Consider the following 19,609-nt stretch of genomic DNA (forward strand, 5'->3'; position numbering starts at 1 on the left):
GCAGGGTGGGGGCCCTGATAGGGCACTCTCCCCTCACAGCCCATGCTGACCCCCTGTTGGGGGCACTCTCCCCTCGCAGCCCGTGCTGACCCCAGGGCCTCAGCGTGGTGCTGGAGGGCACAGTGCTGCAATGGGTGCTGGCTTTTGCAGAGAACTAAAACTGATGGTCTAACCTGCCCTAGGCATTACAATTCCTGGGGCAACCCCCCCTCCCTGCAAAGCTGCGGTTTGAACCCTCAAGTCCTGGGCAGGTGCCAGGGCCAGGGATGCCAGTCTGATTTGCTCCCAAGCCAGGCACACGCCCCTGGAAATAAATATATAGATAAAGGGGAAAAAATCTATTTGCAGAGACCAGATTGTTCCATTAACCTTGTCTGTGTCAGACAGGAGGGAGGGGGGAAATGTGTCTAACATGTCTGGGTTGTGGGGGGTGGGGCAGGGGGTTGTGGCAGCATATTAAAGCCCAGCTCCTAATTTGAGGCCAGTATGACAGCAGCTGTGACATGTGCAATACAGAATGATAAATATAATCTGTCACCCGGGCAAAATCAATAGTGGTTTATTTATTTATTTATTCTGTCTCACGTATGATTTGACAAGCAACATTAAGGAAAAAAAATATATAATCATGCAACAGATTTGCTCCCCCCCACCTGTATTCTGGTGTCTGGGCTCTGTATAAAGAGATGCCCCACCCCAGAGGCAGCTGCATCTCAGCACCAGGAGAGGGATCCCTGCATAAACAGCCCCTGGGCTCCACCCCAGAGGCAGCTGCATCTCAGCACCAAGAGGGGAATCCCTATATAAACAGCCCCCCGCCCCCGAGGCAGCTGTATCTCCTTTGTTCAGCACCCCACTAGCCATTTCTCTGAGGCTGGGCTGGGGCATGACAGAAATGTCTGTCTCTTGGGTGAAGCACTAGCTGGCTGGCGCGGAATGGGCTGACTCCGGGGCGGATTCAGCCAGGATGATCGGGCTGTTATTGACGTATTTATCAGAGCGATTTCCTCTTCCCGTGTCACTGCGACACAAATAACCAGGCATGGTAGAGGGGCAGGCGTCTGGGAACAGGAGCTGGAGGGGAGAATGCTCCCGCTCTCGCACTTACACACAGCAGGGCTCACCCCGCTGGCAGGGGGCAGCGGGGACACACAGCTCCACTGACCAGGCCTCCTTCCTTCCAGCAGAGAGTGACAGGAACACAGTCTCGTTCCTCCTTCCCACATCTGGAAATAGAACCCAGGAGTCCTGAACCCCAGCCCTCCCCACCCTCTAGTCATTAGACCCCACTCCCCTCCCGCTACTGGGAATAGAACCTAGGAGTCCTGACCCCCAGCCCCACCCTCTAACCACTAGACCCCATTCCCCTCCTAGCCATCCCTCAGCTCCAGAAGGCCAGGATATGCAGGGGGCGGGAAAGACAAGAAGATGGGGCTGGGGTCAGCAGGGGGCTCCCAGCATGAGCTGGGGGAGGGGCTGTGAGATGGACAGATGGACCCAAGTGGGGGACAGATGGGAACTGGGACCATTGGTTTTATTATATTTATTACACCTCTGATCCTGTTGTTAGGTACAAATATACACAGCAAGGAATCTGTACAGCCGGGATCACAGGGGAAGGGGGGTGTCCTGACTGGGACCCACGCCCCACCCTCCTGCTCCCACACCAACCCCCTGCACTCCCGCTCCATCATCGGCCACATGCATCAGCCCCCAGGCAACCTCCTCTTCCTGCAGGGCAGGCGGGATACCCCAGGCAGCTCCTACCAGAGTAGGGGAAGTCCCCCCGCCCGCTCCCCATGGCCCCACACTGGAACCGGATGCTGGAGCGCATAAGGATGTGTTTGGGGGATGTCAGGCGAGATCTTACTAATTTCACAACCCATCCCCACGTTAACTCATGTCTTCATCCCCCATTAATAGAACCCAGGAGCCCTGACATGCAGCCACCTCCCCGTCCCCTCAACCAGTAAAGGATCTATCCAACTGCCCCCAAAGCAGCTTCTGCACCCACTGGAAGGGCTGTCTCTCCCCCTTGGCCCATGCTTTCTCCCTTCGCCTCTTCTCTGTGTCACCCCACAGTGGGGGAGCCGGGAAGTCAGCTGGCAGATTTGTGGGGACCAGAGATCCCAGCTTGGGAGGAGTGGGAGGAAGAGCAGACCCTAAAACACAGAGAGTAGAGGGGTCAGACTAGCTCTAACTACTACAGCCCACTCCCCTCTCACAGCCCAAAACAAAACCCTCAAGCCCTGCCCCCACCCCTGCTCTACCCACTCGGCCCCCTTCCCTTCCCCACAGCTCTTACGTGTTTGTCTTTATAAATGGATGTCGAAAACCCCATCCTCCACATCCTGGACCTCCTCCTCCCGGATCTCTGCAGAGACACACATAGCTCCTTGTAGCTGCAAACCCCAACGGAGCAGCCCACACTGCCACCCCACGGGGGAGCCACTCAGCTAGGATTCATCATGGCCAGTACTCACAATGCACTTTGACAAGCACAGACCCCTCCTCTCCACTGAGATGCAGCCTCCTCTGGGGGGTGGGGGGCTGTTTGTACAGGGATCCCTCCCCTGGCGCTGAGATGTGGCCAGCCCTGGGGGGTGGGGGTGGGGCACGGGAGCTGTTTATACTGCGGTCCCTCATCCAGCATTAAGATGCAGCTGCCTCTGAGGTGGGGCACAGAGGCTGTTTATACAGGGATCCCTGACCTGGCACTGAGATGCAGCTGGCCCTGGGGTGAGGGCTGTTTATACTGCTGTCCCTCACCCAGCGCTGAGATGCAGCTGCCTCTGGGGTGGGATGCGGGGGCTGTGTAGACAGGAAGCCTGTGCGGAAGCAGGCTGGGATAACACAATGTGTTGGTTACCGGGGGCCCAGGATGGGGGTGTCTCAGAATAGCTGCCAGGGCTCAGAGCACCATCCCGCACCATCTGCAGCGACACAAACAGGAAACAGCATGGTGCAGTATTATGGGCCAGCAGGGAGGCCTCCTCGGTGGGGTCAGGAAATCGCATGGAGGTGTTGTTATCGGGCTTGCAAGCTGGCTTCCGGCACAACACTGGGGCCATGGGGAGAGTGGGGGAGGGGCTAGCGTCAGGTCTCCTGGGTTCTCTCCCAGCTCTGGTCGGGGAGTGCTGGAGGGGTTGGGGTGGGCCCTCGGCTCTGGGCTAGGTGGGGTGGGGCTGCCCCCGGTGGCCATACCTGTGTGGCGTGGGGATCTGCAGGCTGAGCGGGGCAGTGAGAAGCTGAAGGAGCGGGTGGGGATGTGGGCAGGGCTGGCCAGGCTGAAACTCTTGGTCCGTTTGCGGCACTCCAAGGAGAGATGTTCCCGGCACTGCCTGTGGCAGTTCACGCCGCAGCCTGGGGGGCAACAAGGGAGGTTGGGGGAGGTGGGCCCTGCAGCTCCCCTTCGTGCAACCCCCCATGGCCCCACACCTCCCCTAATGCAGCCCAGGTCCCTCACACACCTCTATGGCTCCAGCTCCCCAATTTTCCCTGCACTCCCAGCTCCCCAGGTGCACCCCAGCTCTCAATTCATCCCCCAGCTCCCCTGGTGCACCCCCAGCTCTCAATTCATCCCCCAGCTCCCCTGGTGCACCCCCACAGCCCAGCTCCCCAGTTCATGACCCAGTGACCCCAATGCACCCCTCCATCTTCTGCAAAGCACGCCCAGCTCCCCCACAGCTCAACCCCCATGGCCCCACGCTTCCCTATATACCTCCAATGCACCCCTATCTCCAGAATACAGCCACCCACAGCCTCTCTCCCCCAGTGCAGCACCAGCTTCCCCCCAACCACTCATCATTTCCCCAGGCAACCCCCTCCCCCCCACATACTCACAGCGGCACTTGAACCCCTGTTTGTAGATTCCCAGTATCTGGGGAAAAAGATGCAAGGGGATGGGGTCAGCGAGGTGATGAGGGGAGGATGGGGGCACATGCTCAGTTCCACTTTATGCATCCAATGAAGTGAGCTGTAGCTCACGAAAGCTTATGCTCAAATAAATTGGTTAGTCTCTAAGGTGCCACAAGTCCTCCTTTTCTTTTTACTACAGCAGTCGAATCGCAACAGTTGAAATGAGCTAATTTCACAACATTTCAACTTTCTGTCCCAGTTCCAAGTGGATCTCAGGATCTCCCACAGAACGGACAATCCGAGAATCGACCAGTGCTGGTGAGGGGGACAAGCTGACACTGGGACACTTATCCCTGCTGTGATGCAGCTGACTCTGGGGTAGGAGGTGGGGGCTGTTTATACCGCTATCCCTCACCCAGCACTAAGTCGCAGCTGCCTCTGGGGTGGGACACAGGAGCTGGGTCTACAGGGATTCCCTCACCAGGTGCTGAGATGCAGCTAGTCCTGGGGTGGGGTGTGTGGGCTGTTTATACAGGGATCCCTCAATGAGCACTGAGATGCAGCCGGCCTGAGGTGGGGACTGTTTATACTGCTACCCCTCACCCAGCACTAAGTTGCAGCTGCCTCTGTGGGGGAACGGGGACTGCTTACACAAGGATCCCTTGCATAGTTATCCCAGGATAAAGGTGCCTTCCCTCCCATAGAACTCATCCTCTGAGAAGAGTGAAGCCCCTTTACCCCAGTCTAACTGGGCCCTCTCTGGGTGAAGGGGTTGTCCTGGGATAACTAGGCCTAGGCTAGCTGTTGTGTGCTTCTGCGTCTCTTCAGTCATCTCCCCTGCCCCTGCCCCAGGGATCTAACCCCCCTTGGCCCTCTCTGTGGCCGCACTAGTGAGGCATGATTTTCCCTCGTGGAATCGACCCCCCAGTCATTATGGGGGAAAGGGAAAAGGGGGCACCCCTGTGGAACAAGCCCCCTAGTCTATGGAGGGTGGCTGTTTGTGGGTCCTGTGTTCTCACAGGGGGGCCCACAGAGGGCAGCCCCCAGAGCAACCAGCCTCCTCCACCCTCCCAGGGGCCAGCAATGGCTCACCAGGCTCTTGCAGTGACGGCAGGACACGGGGTGCAGGAAGGTGGTCTCCTGGAAGCTGTGGATGAAGCCCATCTTCCCATCCACCACAGCGCTGGACTTCATGAAGTACGAGATCATCTCCTCTCTGCTGATGCAGCCATCCCTAGGGGCACAAAGTATCAGGTTGGGAGACAGGGCGCCCAGGTCTGCGCCCGGCTCTGGGCGGGGAGTGGGGACCAAGGCGTTAGAGCAGGGGGACTGGGTGTCAGGTCATCCAGGTCTGTGCTAGGCTCTGGGTGGGGAATGGGGGCCAGCGGGGTAGAGCTGGGGACTGGGAGTCAGGGCATCTGGGGTCTGTGCCAGGCTCTGGGCAGGGAGTGAGAGCCAGGGGAGTAGAGCTGGGGGGTTGGGAGTCAGGGCACCTGGGTCTGTGCTAGGCTGTGGGCAGGGAGTGGGGGCCAGAAGGGTAGAGCTGGGGGGTTAGGAGTCAGGACGCCTGGGTCTGTGCTAGGCTCTGGGCAGGGACTGGGGGCCGGGGGGTACAGTAGGGGGTTGGGAGTCAAGGCACCCGGATCTGTGCCAGGCTGTGGGTGGCGAGTGGGGGCCAGCGAGGTAGAGCTGGGGACTGGGAGTCAGGGCACCTGGGGTCTGTGCCAGGCTCTGGGCAGGGAGTGGAAGCCAGGGGAGTAGAGCTGGGAGATTGGGAGTCAGGGCACCCGGGGCTGTGCCAGGCTGTGGGTGGGGAGTGGGGGCCGGGGGGGTAGAGCTGGGGGGCTGGGAGTCAGGGCACCCGGGTCTGTGCCAGGCTGTGGGTGGGGAGTGGGGGCCAGAGGGGTAGAGCTGGAGGGCTGGGAGTCAGGGCACCCGGGTCTGTGCCAGGCTGTGGGTGGGGAGTGGGGACCAGGGGGGTAGAGTTGGGGGGCTGGGAGTCAGGACTCCCAAGTTCCAACAAAGAAGAAAGCATTACAGGGGATGAGACTTCTAGGCGGAGGCCTGGCCCCAGTACCTCACCCCTCCTTCTGGTGTGCGGGGCCCGCGGGGTCCCCCCTTCCTGGGCACTCACTGGTTCTCATCCAGGTCCCCAAATTTGCACAGGTAGGGGAAGTTGTTGCGGATGATTTTGAACTCCTCCTGGGAGATGTGGCCGTCTCCGTCCACGTCGAAATTCCGGAACACGGACTGCAGGGGGCAGCAGAGAGCGGCGGGAGAGTCAGCTCGGCGATACGCCGCCCGCGGCACAGGAACCGGGGGCGGGACGGGGGGCTACTAGCACCCCCCGGTCTCCCGGCTGTCTGCTCCGCCCCCGGGGCTTTGCTCCGGGCCGCAGCTCGGGGGCGGGTGGGCAGGGGTAAGGGGGCTGGCTTCCAGCCCCCACTGTTAACAATGTCACTGTTAACAGGCCACTGGCCCCAGAACCCCCTCCACGTCCCCACGTGGCCTGCAGGGGGCAGCAGAGAGCGGAGGGAGGGTCATCCCTGGGGGTACGCCACCCCCTATGCAGCCCCAGAGGCCCCTCCAACCACGTGGACCGCAGGGGGTAGCAGGGACTGGAGGAGGGCGTCAGCTCAAGGTACCCTGGCCTGACACACAGTCTCAGAGCGCCAACAGAAACGCAGACCATGGTGTCCAAGGCCCCCACTCTCACCTCCACCATCTTCTCAATGTGTGTCCGCACCAGCGTCTGGTCCGGTTTGGGTTTCACAGCCAAGGCCCACTCGTCTATGTCAGCCGGTCGGCTTGGGGGGGAACAGGAGGTGGGGCTGGACGGCTGGATGGACAGAGACATCCTCTGAGTGATCCCTTGGCCAGCGCTGAGATGCAACCACCTCTGGGGTGGAGTGCAGGGGCTGTTCAAACCGGAATCCCTCGCCCAATGCTGCGGCTTCAGGGGCTGGAGCTGGAGGGGTGTTAGTGAACGTGTGGGACCCGGCAGCCCCCTCTCTCTGGACAGGAAGCTCAGCCCCCAGGGAGCAGAGCGGAAGGCAGCTGCGAATGCACCTGAGAACCAGCTCCTGGGACCAGATGGGACAGAGACGCCATGGCCTGCTGCTCCCCCCCCCATTCCCCACAGGGGGCAACAGAGGGGTCATGGCCCGGGGGCAGGGGACGGGGCACAGGTCACACAGCATCGTGCACTCACACACGCACTCACGGCCGACTTGCCACGGGGCTCTCTCTGCAGCGACAGCTGGTAGATCTCCTCCTCCGTCTGGTACTGATCCAGCGACACCTGGGGGGGCACAGCCCATCAGACAGCAGGGGTGGGGGATTCACCAGGAGCTGGCTGACAAGGTTGGCGTTGGCCTCAGAGAGCAGTTTGATGGTCTAGGGTGCAGGGAGATATGGGGGGGGGGGTGGGAGTGCAGTGGGGGTTGGGATGTAATGAGGGGTGCAGGGGGGGCTCCAGGAGTTGGGATGCCACGGGGTGCAGTGAGGTTCAGGGGTGGGGTGCTGGGGGAGTACAAGGGGGTGCAGTGAGAGGTCCAGGGGTGGGGTCTCACCGTGAGCAGGTTGATGAGGTCCATGTTGGCCTCGAAGGGTGGTTTGATGCTCTGCACCAGCACCAGCTCGTTGAGGATCCCGAAGAGCTGCTGCATCTTGGTGCCGTTGACGCGGGTGCGGGCCCGGTCCAGCCAGTCGGGCAGCGCCACGTGCACGGCCACCAGATCCTTGAGGTGCACGCCCAGGATGGGGAAGCGGAAGCCGACGCACTCGGCCAGGCGGCGCCGGTAGCGGCTGTAGTTCCCCAACGAGGTCACCAGCTCCGTCATGGACTCCCACAGCTGGGAGGGATGGGGGGGGAGGGGTCAGGGGCTGGGCCCAGAGCAAGCCCCCAGCCTCGCCCCAGTGCTCTCCCAACCTCCCAACACCGCCCCAGACCCCAGCCTCGCCCCAGAGCTCCCCCAACACCGCCCCAGACCCCGACCTCGCCCCAGAGCTCCCCCAACCCCTCAACACTTCCCCAGACCTCAACCCCTCAAGCCCACCCTAACCCCCCACCACTGCCCCAGGCCCCTCGAGACCCCAACCCCAACCACCAGATTGTCATCCCACCCTCCAGCATTGCCCCAGCCCCTTGAGTATCCCACTTCCCCCCGGCCCTGCGCCCTGTACCTTGGTGGTCTCGGAGCTGACGTGGCTGTGGGTCTCTTTGAGGCGGGAGATGGAGCTGTGACTCAGCCCCCCCACCACGGCCATCAGCGTGTTGAAATTCTGCAGCTGCAGGAGCCTCTGCAGGGATGTCCGGACGGAGGGGGGATCCAGCCGAGAGACAGTGGAGATCCATGGGGGAGAGAGGGGTTGGATTAGTTCCAAGGATGGAGGAGTGGGGCCCGGGGGGGTGGGGGGGGAACATTCACACCTGGAGCCCAGCTGGGGCTCAGACTACAATGGGCCAGCAGGGGGGCTGCGGGCCGGGATTGAGGGGCCCCTCACCTGTGCCACCAGGATGAAGCGGGTGATGACCTGTGCCCGCTGCTGGGCGGTCGGCTTGCTCAGCACCATGAGCTGCACCCACTGTGAGACGCTGTTGAAAAGGGTGATGAACCGCTCCAGGATGGGGTTGTCCACAGTGCAGCCGTGCATGACGAAGCTGTGATAGTCCTGGAACTGGGATGGAAACAGAGCGTCAGTGCCGCCCCATGGGAGGGGGGAACATAGGGGGTGGGACAGTGCCTGCCCCATGGGGGGAGGAAAGGTCATTCCCAAAGCAGCCCTCCACCCCCAAGCAGCCTCCCCAGCCCCATGGCAGCCGCAGGGTCTCCGCCCCGCACCAGGATCTTGCAGAAGGAGCGGTACTCCAGGTAGGTGAGATGCTCTGCCAGCTCGGAGGACTCCAGGTGGTCAAAGAGCAGCGACATCTTGCGTTTCTTCGGGGCCACCGGGTTGCGCTGGGTCACTTGGCGCTTCCACTTGTAAGTAGGGCTGGGGGGGGGGCACAGTCAAGGGGGGGATGTCAGAGCCAAGCCAGTCTTTGCAACCAAACCGCTGGCACACATTCTTCCTGCACCCGCATGCACAGCCCAGAGACTCCTGCGTGCTCCCACGCCCCGTGCACACACGTCCCATGCGCGCACACACAGGCCATGTGCAAACACATGCCTCGTACACTCCCCCCCCACACACCTCATGCACTCCCACACACTCCACGTGTACACACACGTCCTGGGCACTCCCATGTGCATGTCCCGCTCATGCCCACACAAACATACCCCATGCACTCCCACACACACCTGCACCATGCACACTCACAGACACAGGAACACCCCTGTGCTCACGCTTGTGCCCTTGCTCAGACCCGCTCCTCAGTCCTCCTCAGCCCATGCAGGCCCCCTGCTCTCACACAGCTGCTCTGGGACACCTCACCCTCACCCCTGACCCTCCCATTCCCCCAGCTCCCCACCACCTCCCCCACCCCCCATGCTTCCGCCCCCACCACATACACATTCTCAATGTCGATGAGGTTGCTGTGGCGCCGGTTCCCCTCACGGCCCAGAACCTCCTTTAGCTCCTTGATCTGCTCTGCTAGCTCCGGGTTCAAATCAAACTCTGCCGGGAATGCCGAGATCCAGTACCTGGGGAGGGGGAAGGGGTAACGACAGCCAACACCCGGAACACAGCCACCTCTGGGGTGGGGAACAGAGGCAGTTTACTCAGGGATCCCTCACCCGCTGGAAAGATGTCCTATATTGAGCCCCCTGCAGCACTGTGCCCCTGAATGCTGCACTGGGGACAGCTCTGCCCCGAGGTTTGAGGATGCTGCCCTGAAATGTGGGGCTCCTCCGGACTCACCTCACCAGGTGGCAGGTTTTCACCTGCAGGGAGCTGCTTTCTGAGCTACGAGACTCTTGGTAGGTGCAAGGGCAGAGTTAAGGCGAATTCCACATTGCAGGCACTGGAGACTGGGGGAGTGGGGAGAAAGGCGGAGGAGCTGGGCCATGGATTTGGGGCCCTTGGACCAGGCTGGGAGGAGTCAGCGTTCTAGAATCACAGCAATGCGGGGATGGAAGGGACCTCTGGAGGTCACTGAGTCCAGCCCCCCGCGCTGAGGCAGAACCAAGCAAACCCAGACCATCCCTGACAGGTGTTTGTCCCACCTGTTCTTACCACCTCCAGTGATGGGGAGTCCGCAACCAGAGCTTAACTAGCCTGAGAAAAAAGAAAAGGAGTACTTGTGGCACCTTAGAGACTAACCAATTTATTTGAGCATAAGTTTTCGTGAGCCACAGCTCACTTCATCGGATGCATACAGTATGCATCCGATGAAGTGAGCTGTGGCTCACGAAAGCTTATGCTCATATAAATTGGTTAGTCTCTAAGGTGCCACAAGTACTCCTTTTCTTTTTGCGAATACAGACTAACACGGCCGTTACTCTGTAGCCTGAGAAAGCATTTCCTAAAATCTAACCTACTTCTCCCTTGCTGCAGATTAAGCCCATGACATCTGGTCCTACCTCCAGTGGACGCGGAGAACAGCTGACCACCATCCTCTTCAGAACAGGCCTGAAGATATTGGAAGACTCTTAGCAGGTGTCCCCCTCTTTTCTCAAGCCTAAAGATGCCCAGCTTTTTAGCCTTTCCTCCCAGGGCAGGTTTTTAGACCATTTATCATTTTTGTTGCTCTCCTCTTGACGCTCTCCAGTTTCTCCACAGCTCTCCTAAAGCCTGGCACCCAAACCTGGATGCTGTACTCCAGATGAGGCTTCCCCAGTGCCGAGTAACATCTCCCGTGTCTTACATACGCCTCTCCCGTTAACACAGCCCAGACAATAACAGGCTTTTCCACAACATCATCACACTGTTGGCTCGGATTCCCTGGATGAGCCAACCCCTAGATCCTTTTCAAGAGGACTGTCACCTAGCCAGTCTTTCCCCGTTTTGTGATTTCTCCTTCCTCAGTGCAGTCCTTTGCACTAGTCTTTACTGAATTTTATCTTGTTGTGTGCAGACCAATTCTCCAATTTCTCAAGGTCATTCTGAATTCTAATCCTGTCCTCCAAAGTGCTCACAACACCCACAGCTTAGTGTCATCCACCATTTTTATAAGCCTACTCTGCGCACTGCATCATCCAAGTCATTAATGAAAATATTGACTAGCCCCAGACCCAGGACTAACCCCTCTGGGACCCCACTCGATACATCCTCCCATTTTGATGGAGAACCATTGATAGACTGTCCTCAAAGAGCAGCTTTCAACCAGTTCTGCACCCATCTTATAGCAATTTCATCTTGATAATATTTCCCTAGTCTGCTTATGAGAATGGGGGACCGGGTTTGTAGCTCACGAAAGCTTATGCTCAAATAAATTTGTTAGTCTCTAAGGTGCCACAAGTCCTCCAGTTCTTTTTACTAAAATCAAGATCTATCTGTCTCCTGCTTCCCCCCAGACATTAGGCCAGTGACCCTGTCAAAGAAGGATATTAGGCTGGTTTGGCAGGATTTGCTATTGACAAACCCATGCTGGTTATTCCTTATAACCCTATTATCCTCCAGGGACTTACAAACTGATTGTTCAATAATTTGTTCCAGTATCTTGCAGGTATGGAAGTTAGGCTGCCTGGTCTATAATCCTTGGGGTCCTCTTAGTTTCCCCTGTTTAGAGACAGGTGCTGCCCTTTTCCAGTCCCCGGGGACCTCACCCGTCTTCCATTTCTCAAAGACAATCGCTAACGGCTCCCAGATTGCTTCAGCTTCTTCTTTAAGTATCGGCGGGTGAATTGCACCAGTCCCTGCCAACCTGAATAGGTCGAACTCCTCTAAATACTCTTTAACTTCTCTGGCCTGCGTTCCTCCCCCTTGTTGTTAATATTCATTGTGCTGAGTAGCTGTCACCATTAACCGTTTTAGTGAAGACTGAAGCAAAATAGGCATTAATCCCCCCAGCTTTCTTGATGCCATCAATTAGCTTGCCTTCCTCAGGAAGTAGCGGACCTGCACTTTCCTTCATCTTTCTCTTGCTCCCAAGGTATTTAAAGAACCTCTTCCGACTGCCTTTCTGTAACTCATTTTGCGCCTTAGCCTCTCGGATTTTGCCCCTACCTGCTGGTGCAATTCTTCTGTGCTCCTCCTTGACAACCTGTCCACATTTCCACTTATTAAGGGATTCTTCCTTACTTTTAAGATTGTTAAAGAGCTCCAGAGGGAGCCACCTCGGCCTTTTCCTGTCTTCCCTTCGCACCTGGCTAGTTTGCTGTTGTGCCTTTAACACTGTTTAGCTGAGAAACTTCCAGTTCTTTTCTCCTTCGATTTGCTTCCCCCGGGACCTTAGCTCCCAGTTCTCTGATCTGTTGAAGTCTGTTTTTTTCGGAAGCCCATTGTCCTGATTCTGCTGCCCCCACTCCTTCCTTTCCTTAGAGTCATGAAATGGTGTAATTTCAGGGTCACTTTCACCCAGATTGTCTTCCGCTTTCCCATGCACAACCAATTCCACCCTGTTGGTCTGAGATGTATGTGGACTGCCCTGGTGCTGCAGGGGTCCCATGGTGAGCCCCAGCCCAGGGAGACAGCCAGCTAGCAGAATAAGCCAGCTCTGTCCAGGGATATGTGCATTGTGAAGGGAGGGGGTGCCCGGGAGGGAAAGGGGGGCAGTAGGGTGCCCCAAGGCAGGTTGGTGGGGTGAATGAGGGCAGGAGGGAAGGAGCTGCAAGAAGGGGGGCAGAGGGCTCACAAGGATATATGCGCAGCAGCTTGGCGGCCAGGTGGGAGGAGGGGATGTACCAAGGATGCATCATCAGGAACATTCGCACCAGTTGGGGGTCCCGCACCTTCCCCTCATCATCTGCAAGAGAGAGTAGGCCCTGCTCAGAGATCCCACAACCCCCCACCCCCGAGACCTCCCCCCATAACCTCCCACCCCGCTCAGTGATTCTGCAAAGCCCCACCCTGCTCAGACCCCTCACTACTCAGAGACACCCCCCTGCAACACCGCTCAGACCCACCCCATTACTCAGACCCCCCCGCAAACCCCCACGCTGCTCAGAGATCCCACAACCCCCCATCCCCTAAGAGATACCCCCACAACTTCCCACCCCACTCAGAGACCTCCCGCAACCCCCCACCCTGATCAGACCCCCCCCACTACTCAGAGACCCCACACAACCCCCCACCCCACTCAGACCCACCCCATTACTCAGAGACACGCCCCCGCAACTTCCCACCCTACTCAGAGATCCCGCAACCCCCCACCCCGCTCAGAGACCTCCCACAATCCCATACCCCGCTCAGAACCCCCCACACTACTCAGACACCCCCCTACAGCTCCCCACCCTGTTCAGAGACCCCTACAGACTCTCAGCCTGCTCAGACACCCCCTACCTCGCTCAGAAGCTCCCTCCACAAACCCCCCCGCTCAGAGACTCCCCACCCCACTCAGAGACCCTGCCCTGCTCAGAAACCCCCACAATCCCCCACTCTGCTCAGAGATCTTCCACCCCAGTCAGAGATCCCCCACAACCCTTCACCCCACCCACACAAAGACCCCCTACAACCCAACTCGCTCAGAGACCCCTACTGACTCCCCAACCCAGAGACCCCAGTGATCCCCTCGCCAGCTCAGCACCCCCTGTTAACCCCTGCAAAGCACTCAGGGTACGTCTGCACAACCTTTGGCAGCGAGGCTCAGAGCCCGGGTTGCAGACTTGCAGACATTGCTGGGCAGACATCACTGTGTGGACATCACGGCTGGGGCTGTGAAGCCTGGGGGCGGGGATCTCCAGCCCAGGTCATAGTGTCTATACAGCTATTCTTAGCTCCGGGGCACGAGCCCCAGGACCCTGCAGCTGTTGCCCAGGCTCCAAGACTTGCTGCATGGCTGGCGCTCACCATGGGGACGTAGCCACAGAGACCCCCCCCCCCCACCGCTCAGCAACCCCTACGGACCCTGCTCCCTGCAGCACAGCATCCCCTAGTCCCTCACTGGGGCACTGGGGTCAGCACTGATTACAAGGGGAGAACACCCCCTGCTGAGCCCCTGCCCCACTCCCTGCAGCAGAGCGCCCTCTAGGGGTCAGGACAAGTGACCGTATAGGTTGAAGAAAACCCCAAAGCCACAGCCTGACCCCAGCCCCTTGGGCAACCCCAGCCCTCCATATGCCACCTCCTCAGGTTCACACCCCATCTCACCTCTTACCAGTCACCTGCACCAACAATCCCTTCTCCCCACACATGCTCCAAAATAACAGCTTCCCCCACTGCATTACCAAAGGCCTCAATGCAGCCCTGTAGCAGCTCCTCAACCGTACAGCCCTTGTCCAGGTCCAGCGTCTCGCTCATCTCTGCTCCCCCCGTGCCGGCCAACTCCCCCTCTGCCAGCCTGGGGTCCCACCGCAGACAGGTGCTGCCCGGCTCAGGGGCAATGTATCAGCGGCCCCCTAAGATCAGGGATCCCTTCTGAGAACCTGCCACTGAAAGAGGAGATGGGGCTAGAGTTATAAACTCTTACCAAGATGCAGCCGCTTCTGGGGCAGGGCAGCCGTTTCTACAGAGATCACTTGCCTGAGGCTCACTGGGATCAGCACTGCCACAGAGGGGTAGTTGCAGAGATCAGCCAAGGGAGGCCGTCCAGGGTAGGGTGTCTCTGTCGCCTTCGCCCTAACGCTGTGAACGCTGGGGGAGGGAGAGTTTGTTGCAAAACAAAACAGCTAGAGAATTTTGGGTAAAGTTGCAAAATGTTTCCTCCATCCTGGCTTCCTCCTTTGGCTCGGGTCAGAGACGGGCCCTGCTTTGCCCCTGGGAGTGTAGAAGTATGGGACACGGGGCCTTTCCCCTCTAGGGAGCACAGACTACGATTTGGCTCTGGGGTGGGGAGACTGGCTGGCTCAGAGATGGGGGGAATGAGACATGGGGCTTCCCCCTCTAAGTTACAGCCTCCCACTTGGACGCTACAAACACACAGCATGTGCAGCCTCACAACATCCCAGCAGGAAAACCTGCAGCAGAGAGATTAGCCCATGATCACAGAGTGGGGAAATAGAAAGCAGGAGTCCTGGCTCCCCAGCCCCCCCTGCTCTACCCCACTGGACGCTTCTCTCCACCCAGAGCTGGGGACAAAACCCAGGTGTCCTGGAACCCAGCCCCAAGTCCTTCTGACCTTGCACAAAGCCCGAAGGAGTAGCCCCCGCAGCTGAGGCCCGCTGAGCTATTCTGAGCCCTTTGGCTGTTAAAGGACCGGGATGGAATTTATAAGTGGCCTTTTGCATAGTAACATCGCCTGGAGGGTAAGGAGAGGCAGGGGGCTGTCTGCTCTTTGGTTGGGGGGCTGTAAAGAGGGGGTGATCCTAGGTGGAAAGCAAGTTCCCAGGCTCTATCCCCCCTGTTAAAGGTATCTGAGGGTTAAACATGACAACAGGGGATTGGGTTAGATCCAGAGCAAAGGAATGTTTGGAGAGAGATGAAGGACCCAGGAATCCGGCCACAATGACTCAGGCTGAGAGATTAATTTAGACAAGGGATCACATCTCGGGAATTCGAGCCACACTGTGTGCGGAGCTGGAATCTAGGGAACGGCTCCTGATGGATTAGCAATCGGGGGTGGGGGAGGATCAGGGGCCTGGTGTGCAAGGTGCTGTGGTGGCATCCGTATCTGGGATCCAGTGGGAATGGGTTTAGATCTGTGTTGTAAATCCCTGCATAAACAGCACCTCCCCAGAAGTGGCTGCATTTCAGCACCAGGCAAGGGATCCCTTTGTGTAATTGCTCTGTAGTAAGACAAGATTATTATTAATCTTTTAAGACAAGCTTTTGTATGTGCAACTTACCACGCTGTAAATTGAGGGTTGGGATTTCTTGCGGTGTTATTTTTAGGCGGCTTTTTGTTCATGGTTAGTTAGAAGACGAATAGAAGCAACCAGTGAGCGAGCTGAGTGGGGAGGACTGAACGGAAGCCATTTGGGGGGACGGTCCCTCTTTTCCATCTGGCTGTTTGTTTGCCCAGCACCTCCTACTAACTGCAGGTCTCTCACATACACACCAGCCACGTTGCAAAACATCAATCAAAATATAGTGTTGCCAAATGTCAGTTGCCTCACAGTCACCCTCTGGGGTGAACACGCACCACCACACGCACTGCATGCGGCATAAACACACAGTCGCACTGCACGCACAGACAGTAGCACACGGTGTGCGGCAGAAAGCTTTGCCAAGACACACTGCACACGCCTGCTGCATAGTGTACCGTGCACACACAGACACACACGTACAGCCAGGCGGCATGCACTATCCTGCACTGCACACACCTCGACCATAGTGCAGCGTGTGCACAGACACACACCCGGCCATGTTGCATGCACTATACTGCAGTGCACACACCTAGCCTATAGTGTACTGTGCGCGCACAGACACAACCATGCTGAACCCAGAATGAAACCCTATCATTGCACAGCCTGTTGGCACCCCCCCGGGCTGTCCGTCCCAGCTGCCTGGGAGACAAGGACCCTTTTTATCGTCTTCCCCTATCTCAGCCAGGCCTCTGAGCTTTTATTAGCCACAATACAGTGGGGGGTCACCCCACCCCAGTGATGTGGGCCCCGCTCTTAGGTGAGGACCACTAAGCTATGGCTCTGAGGCACCTGCTCCCTGCCCCATCACTGCCTTTAGAGCCCCCCCATTAGCCATCCATTATGCCCCCAAGTGCACCCGCCACCCTTCCAACCCCACCCAGCCTCCCAATTAAGTGGGGGTTATAACCCAGGGCACTGCCAGCTCAGCCACCCCCAAAGTGGGTGTGGCAGCAGGGAGAGCCCCCCACACACATACACAGAGAACCCCCATGTGCCTCCCTTGCGTGTGTGAGGGGGGAGGGAAGTGCAGTCCCTTCCCCCACCAGCCAGGGCACCAGGGGCAGGAGAGGGGGTGGTGTGATGGGGGAGTGGGCAGGGGTGTGACGGGACAGGGGGAGCAGGGTGACAAGGCTGGTGTGAGGGGGGCAGCGTGATGGGTGAAGCGGGCAGGAAGGGTGGCATGAAGGGGGCAGGAGGGTTGGTGTGATGGGGCAGGGGGATGGGGGGGGGGGGAAATCGATGTGACCAGGGCCGTCCGGCTAGAGACACAGGGGCTTGAGCCCCGGTACACTCGTCTCACAGGTGGGAGTGACTTTCGCTCCCTGGGGCCCTGGGTCCGATCGGGGCCGGCGCCCCCTAGAGGGGCAGGCCCTGTCCCGCCCCCCGCCCCGGGGCCGGCGCCCCCTAGAGGGGCAGCCCCGGCTCCCCCCCGCGCGGCTCACCCGGCTCCGCTCTGCTCCTGCGCTGGGCGATATTCAAACGCGGCCGGGCTGCACAATGCGGCTTGTGTCTCCTTATCACCCCCCCGCCCCGACTTCCTCCTGCTGCCGGCTCCGGGAGGGTCGTGCGGGTCCAAACGCCGCCTGCTCCGCCCGGCGCAGGGAGCGCCCCGGCCGGGCCGCCTGCCCCGCAGCTGGGGGGCGCCCCGGGCCGGGGGGGGCGCCCCGGGCCGGGGGGGGCGCAGCAGGCGATGGGGGGGGCTGGGCTGGGCAGGGGGCGCGGGCGGGGGGGGGCGTACGCACCCTTCGTTCACACCGACGGTTGCTCGCCCGGCCCTCTTCCCCACTCGCCCCCACCCCCCCCCGTCCTACCCCGCGCCCCCCCCCCCCCGGGAGCCCCAGGCCGCAGGTGCCACTGCGGAATTCTTAACCCCTCCTGTGCCGGGGGCGCTGCCCTCACCCAGCGCCACTGGGGAGGGGGCTCAGAGCAAAGCGGGGAGCAGCCCCCGCCTGTTCCGTGAGCACCAGTTACTCTGGGAAGGGGCATCTCTGGGGGCCCCCAGCTTCTCCCCTAGTCTCACGTGCATGAGCTAATATGGGGGGCGATTGGGGGGTAATAGAGCAAAGGAGGGGGGGTGACTGGAACTCTCCCATCCCCCGCACTGCGGGCAAACAGCGGGGGGGGGGGGGAGTTGCTAGGCCCTATGTTACTCAGCCATAGGCTGGGCAGTTCCGGGAGGGGGCAGGGGCCACTGGGTTAGTCCAGACCCTGACGCCCACTCATGGGGTGGGGGGAGCCCGACGCTGCAACCAGCTCCAGCAATAGCCTGTTATCATAGCAACCAGCCCCACAGGACGGGGAATGGGGACCCTGGCAGTGGCTGTGGGTGCTGGGCTGAGCAGGTGGGGGATGGGGCGAGCTGGTCTCAGCCTCACACGCCACCCCCAGCCCAAGGAGCGTCAGTGTCACCCTCTCCCCCTCCGGCCCAGCCAGCTGCAGCATCGTCCACCCCTCCCCCCTTCAGGCCCAGATTGTCAGCCCCCGAACCCCATTTTAGCACCCAGCTGCCCATCAGTAACCATGGAGAACAGTCTCCGCCCCTTCGCTGGGGCACCATGCCGGACAGGGTGGAGCAGCCTGAGTGGGGGGGGGAAGTGGTCTGTGGTTGAACAGAAACGCCATGCACGTTTCTGTGGCTGGCAAACAGTCCTAAACTCTAGGGCAGGGAACACCCTCCCCCACCCCTTTCCCATCCCCCCTCTGGATTGAGTACATGTCTCCCCAAGAGTCAAAACTTGCTCGCTCGCTGACCTAGAAGAGTAGGTGCAACTGCAGTGCGTTGCTGGGTGTGCAGGGCTGGCCTAAGGTCCTGAGCTCCCCCCCCCTCCCGGAAGGGGTGGGAGCAGTGCCACAGTGCTTGCTAAGGGGTTGTAGCCCCATTTGTGCAGTGGGGCATTTGTTGGGACCCAGGCTTTGCTCCGGTACAGGAGAGGAGACTGGAGGGTGATAAGATGGACTACGTACAATGGGTTCCATCCCCAGCTCCGGCAAGAGAGTGGGGTCTAGTGGTTAGAGAGGGGCAGGGGCTGGGAGCCAGGACTCCTGGGTTCTACTTTCTGAGGTCAGTGAGACATTGGGCAAGCTGACCACTGAGTTTCCCCATTGCAAATGGGGCCAAACCCCTTTGGGTCCCAGCCTCGCAGCGAGAGGGCATGTGGGGGTGCTGCTACAGTTATTCCCTTGCTCTTTGGCATCCCCTTATGTGCGCATCAGGAATTGCTGGCGTATGCTGCTTGAGCTGGCAGAGCATGTGTACAAGTGTGTTTTTCTGCGTGCACTGGCTCAGTGGGTGTGAGTGTGCACATGCACAAGAACCAGCTGAGTGTGAGAGCTGGCAAAGCATGAGTACAAGAGTGTGCAGGAGCTCTGTGTGTGTGCACATGCTGGCTGGCTGGCTGGGTGTATCTCTATGGGCTCACTGCCCTGCTGAGATGCCAATTAATCACTGCAGCTCCCAGCAGCCTTGGAACCAATTATGGTAAGTGCAGCGCTGCTGCCTGAAGGGGAGGGGGGGTGTCGGTGCCTGGCAGCTTGCTCACCCCTGAGTGGGGGGGGGGGAGAGGAAAGAGGGGATAGTGCTGGGGGGGATGCTACTGGAGTTGTGATTTAAAAAAAAAAAAAGAACAATCCTTTACATTCATGGTTCATAAAAATGTCACAAACCAAGAAACCCAGGAGTCCTGGCACCAAGCCCCCTCCCGAGAACTGGGGATAAAACCCAGGAGTCCTGGTACCCAGTCCTCTAACCCACTAGGACCCCATTCCCCTCCTGCCACTAGGAATCTCCTCTCCCACTGCAGGGTTGTTTGTATTGGGGGAGCTATTTTTAGCACCAATTCCCCCTCTCTGGGTGGTAATGAGCAGCTGCTGTGGCCTGGGGGGGGGAGGGGTTCACACACTCTTCC

General features: G+C 59.2%; 1 protein-coding gene across 11 annotated transcripts; it reads right to left on the reverse strand.

Moving 5' to 3' along the window:
* Positions 1–559: 559 nt before the first annotated feature.
* On the reverse strand, positions 560–17,236 carry RASGRP2 (RAS guanyl releasing protein 2). 11 transcript variants are annotated; one of them, XM_073351991.2, is made up of 19 exons: positions 17,147–17,229; positions 15,684–15,733; positions 14,422–14,532; positions 14,127–14,330; positions 12,604–12,706; positions 9,721–9,783; positions 9,372–9,503; positions 8,703–8,853; positions 8,365–8,538; positions 8,044–8,160; positions 7,431–7,712; positions 7,070–7,159; positions 6,575–6,697; positions 5,993–6,108; positions 4,951–5,092; positions 3,844–3,880; positions 3,205–3,363; positions 2,306–2,374; positions 1,529–2,162 (listed from the first exon to the last, which is right to left on the reverse strand). In XM_073351991.2, exons 4-18 carry the CDS (start codon positions 14,197–14,199, stop codon positions 2,316–2,318), a joined length of 1,821 nt encoding a protein of 606 aa, XP_073208092.1. In that variant the 5' UTR covers positions 14,200–14,330; positions 14,422–14,532; positions 15,684–15,733; positions 17,147–17,229; the 3' UTR covers positions 1,529–2,162; positions 2,306–2,315. The 11 variants fall into 11 exon arrangements, 10 of the variants coding, with proteins under 10 accessions (XP_073208092.1, XP_073208090.1, XP_073208096.1 ...); XR_012159835.2 differs by lacking the exon at positions 17,147–17,229 and adding an exon at positions 560–1,226 and having other exon boundaries at positions 2,015–2,162; positions 14,422–17,117; XM_073351989.2 differs by lacking the exon at positions 15,684–15,733 and having other exon boundaries at positions 17,147–17,236.
* Between the last annotated feature and the right edge of the window lie 2,373 nt (positions 17,237–19,609).

The sequence above is a fragment of the Lepidochelys kempii genome, chromosome 7 (assembly GCF_965140285.1).
Source record: "Lepidochelys kempii isolate rLepKem1 chromosome 7, rLepKem1.hap1, whole genome shotgun sequence".
Taxonomy (NCBI): Eukaryota; Metazoa; Chordata; order Testudines; family Cheloniidae; genus Lepidochelys; species Lepidochelys kempii.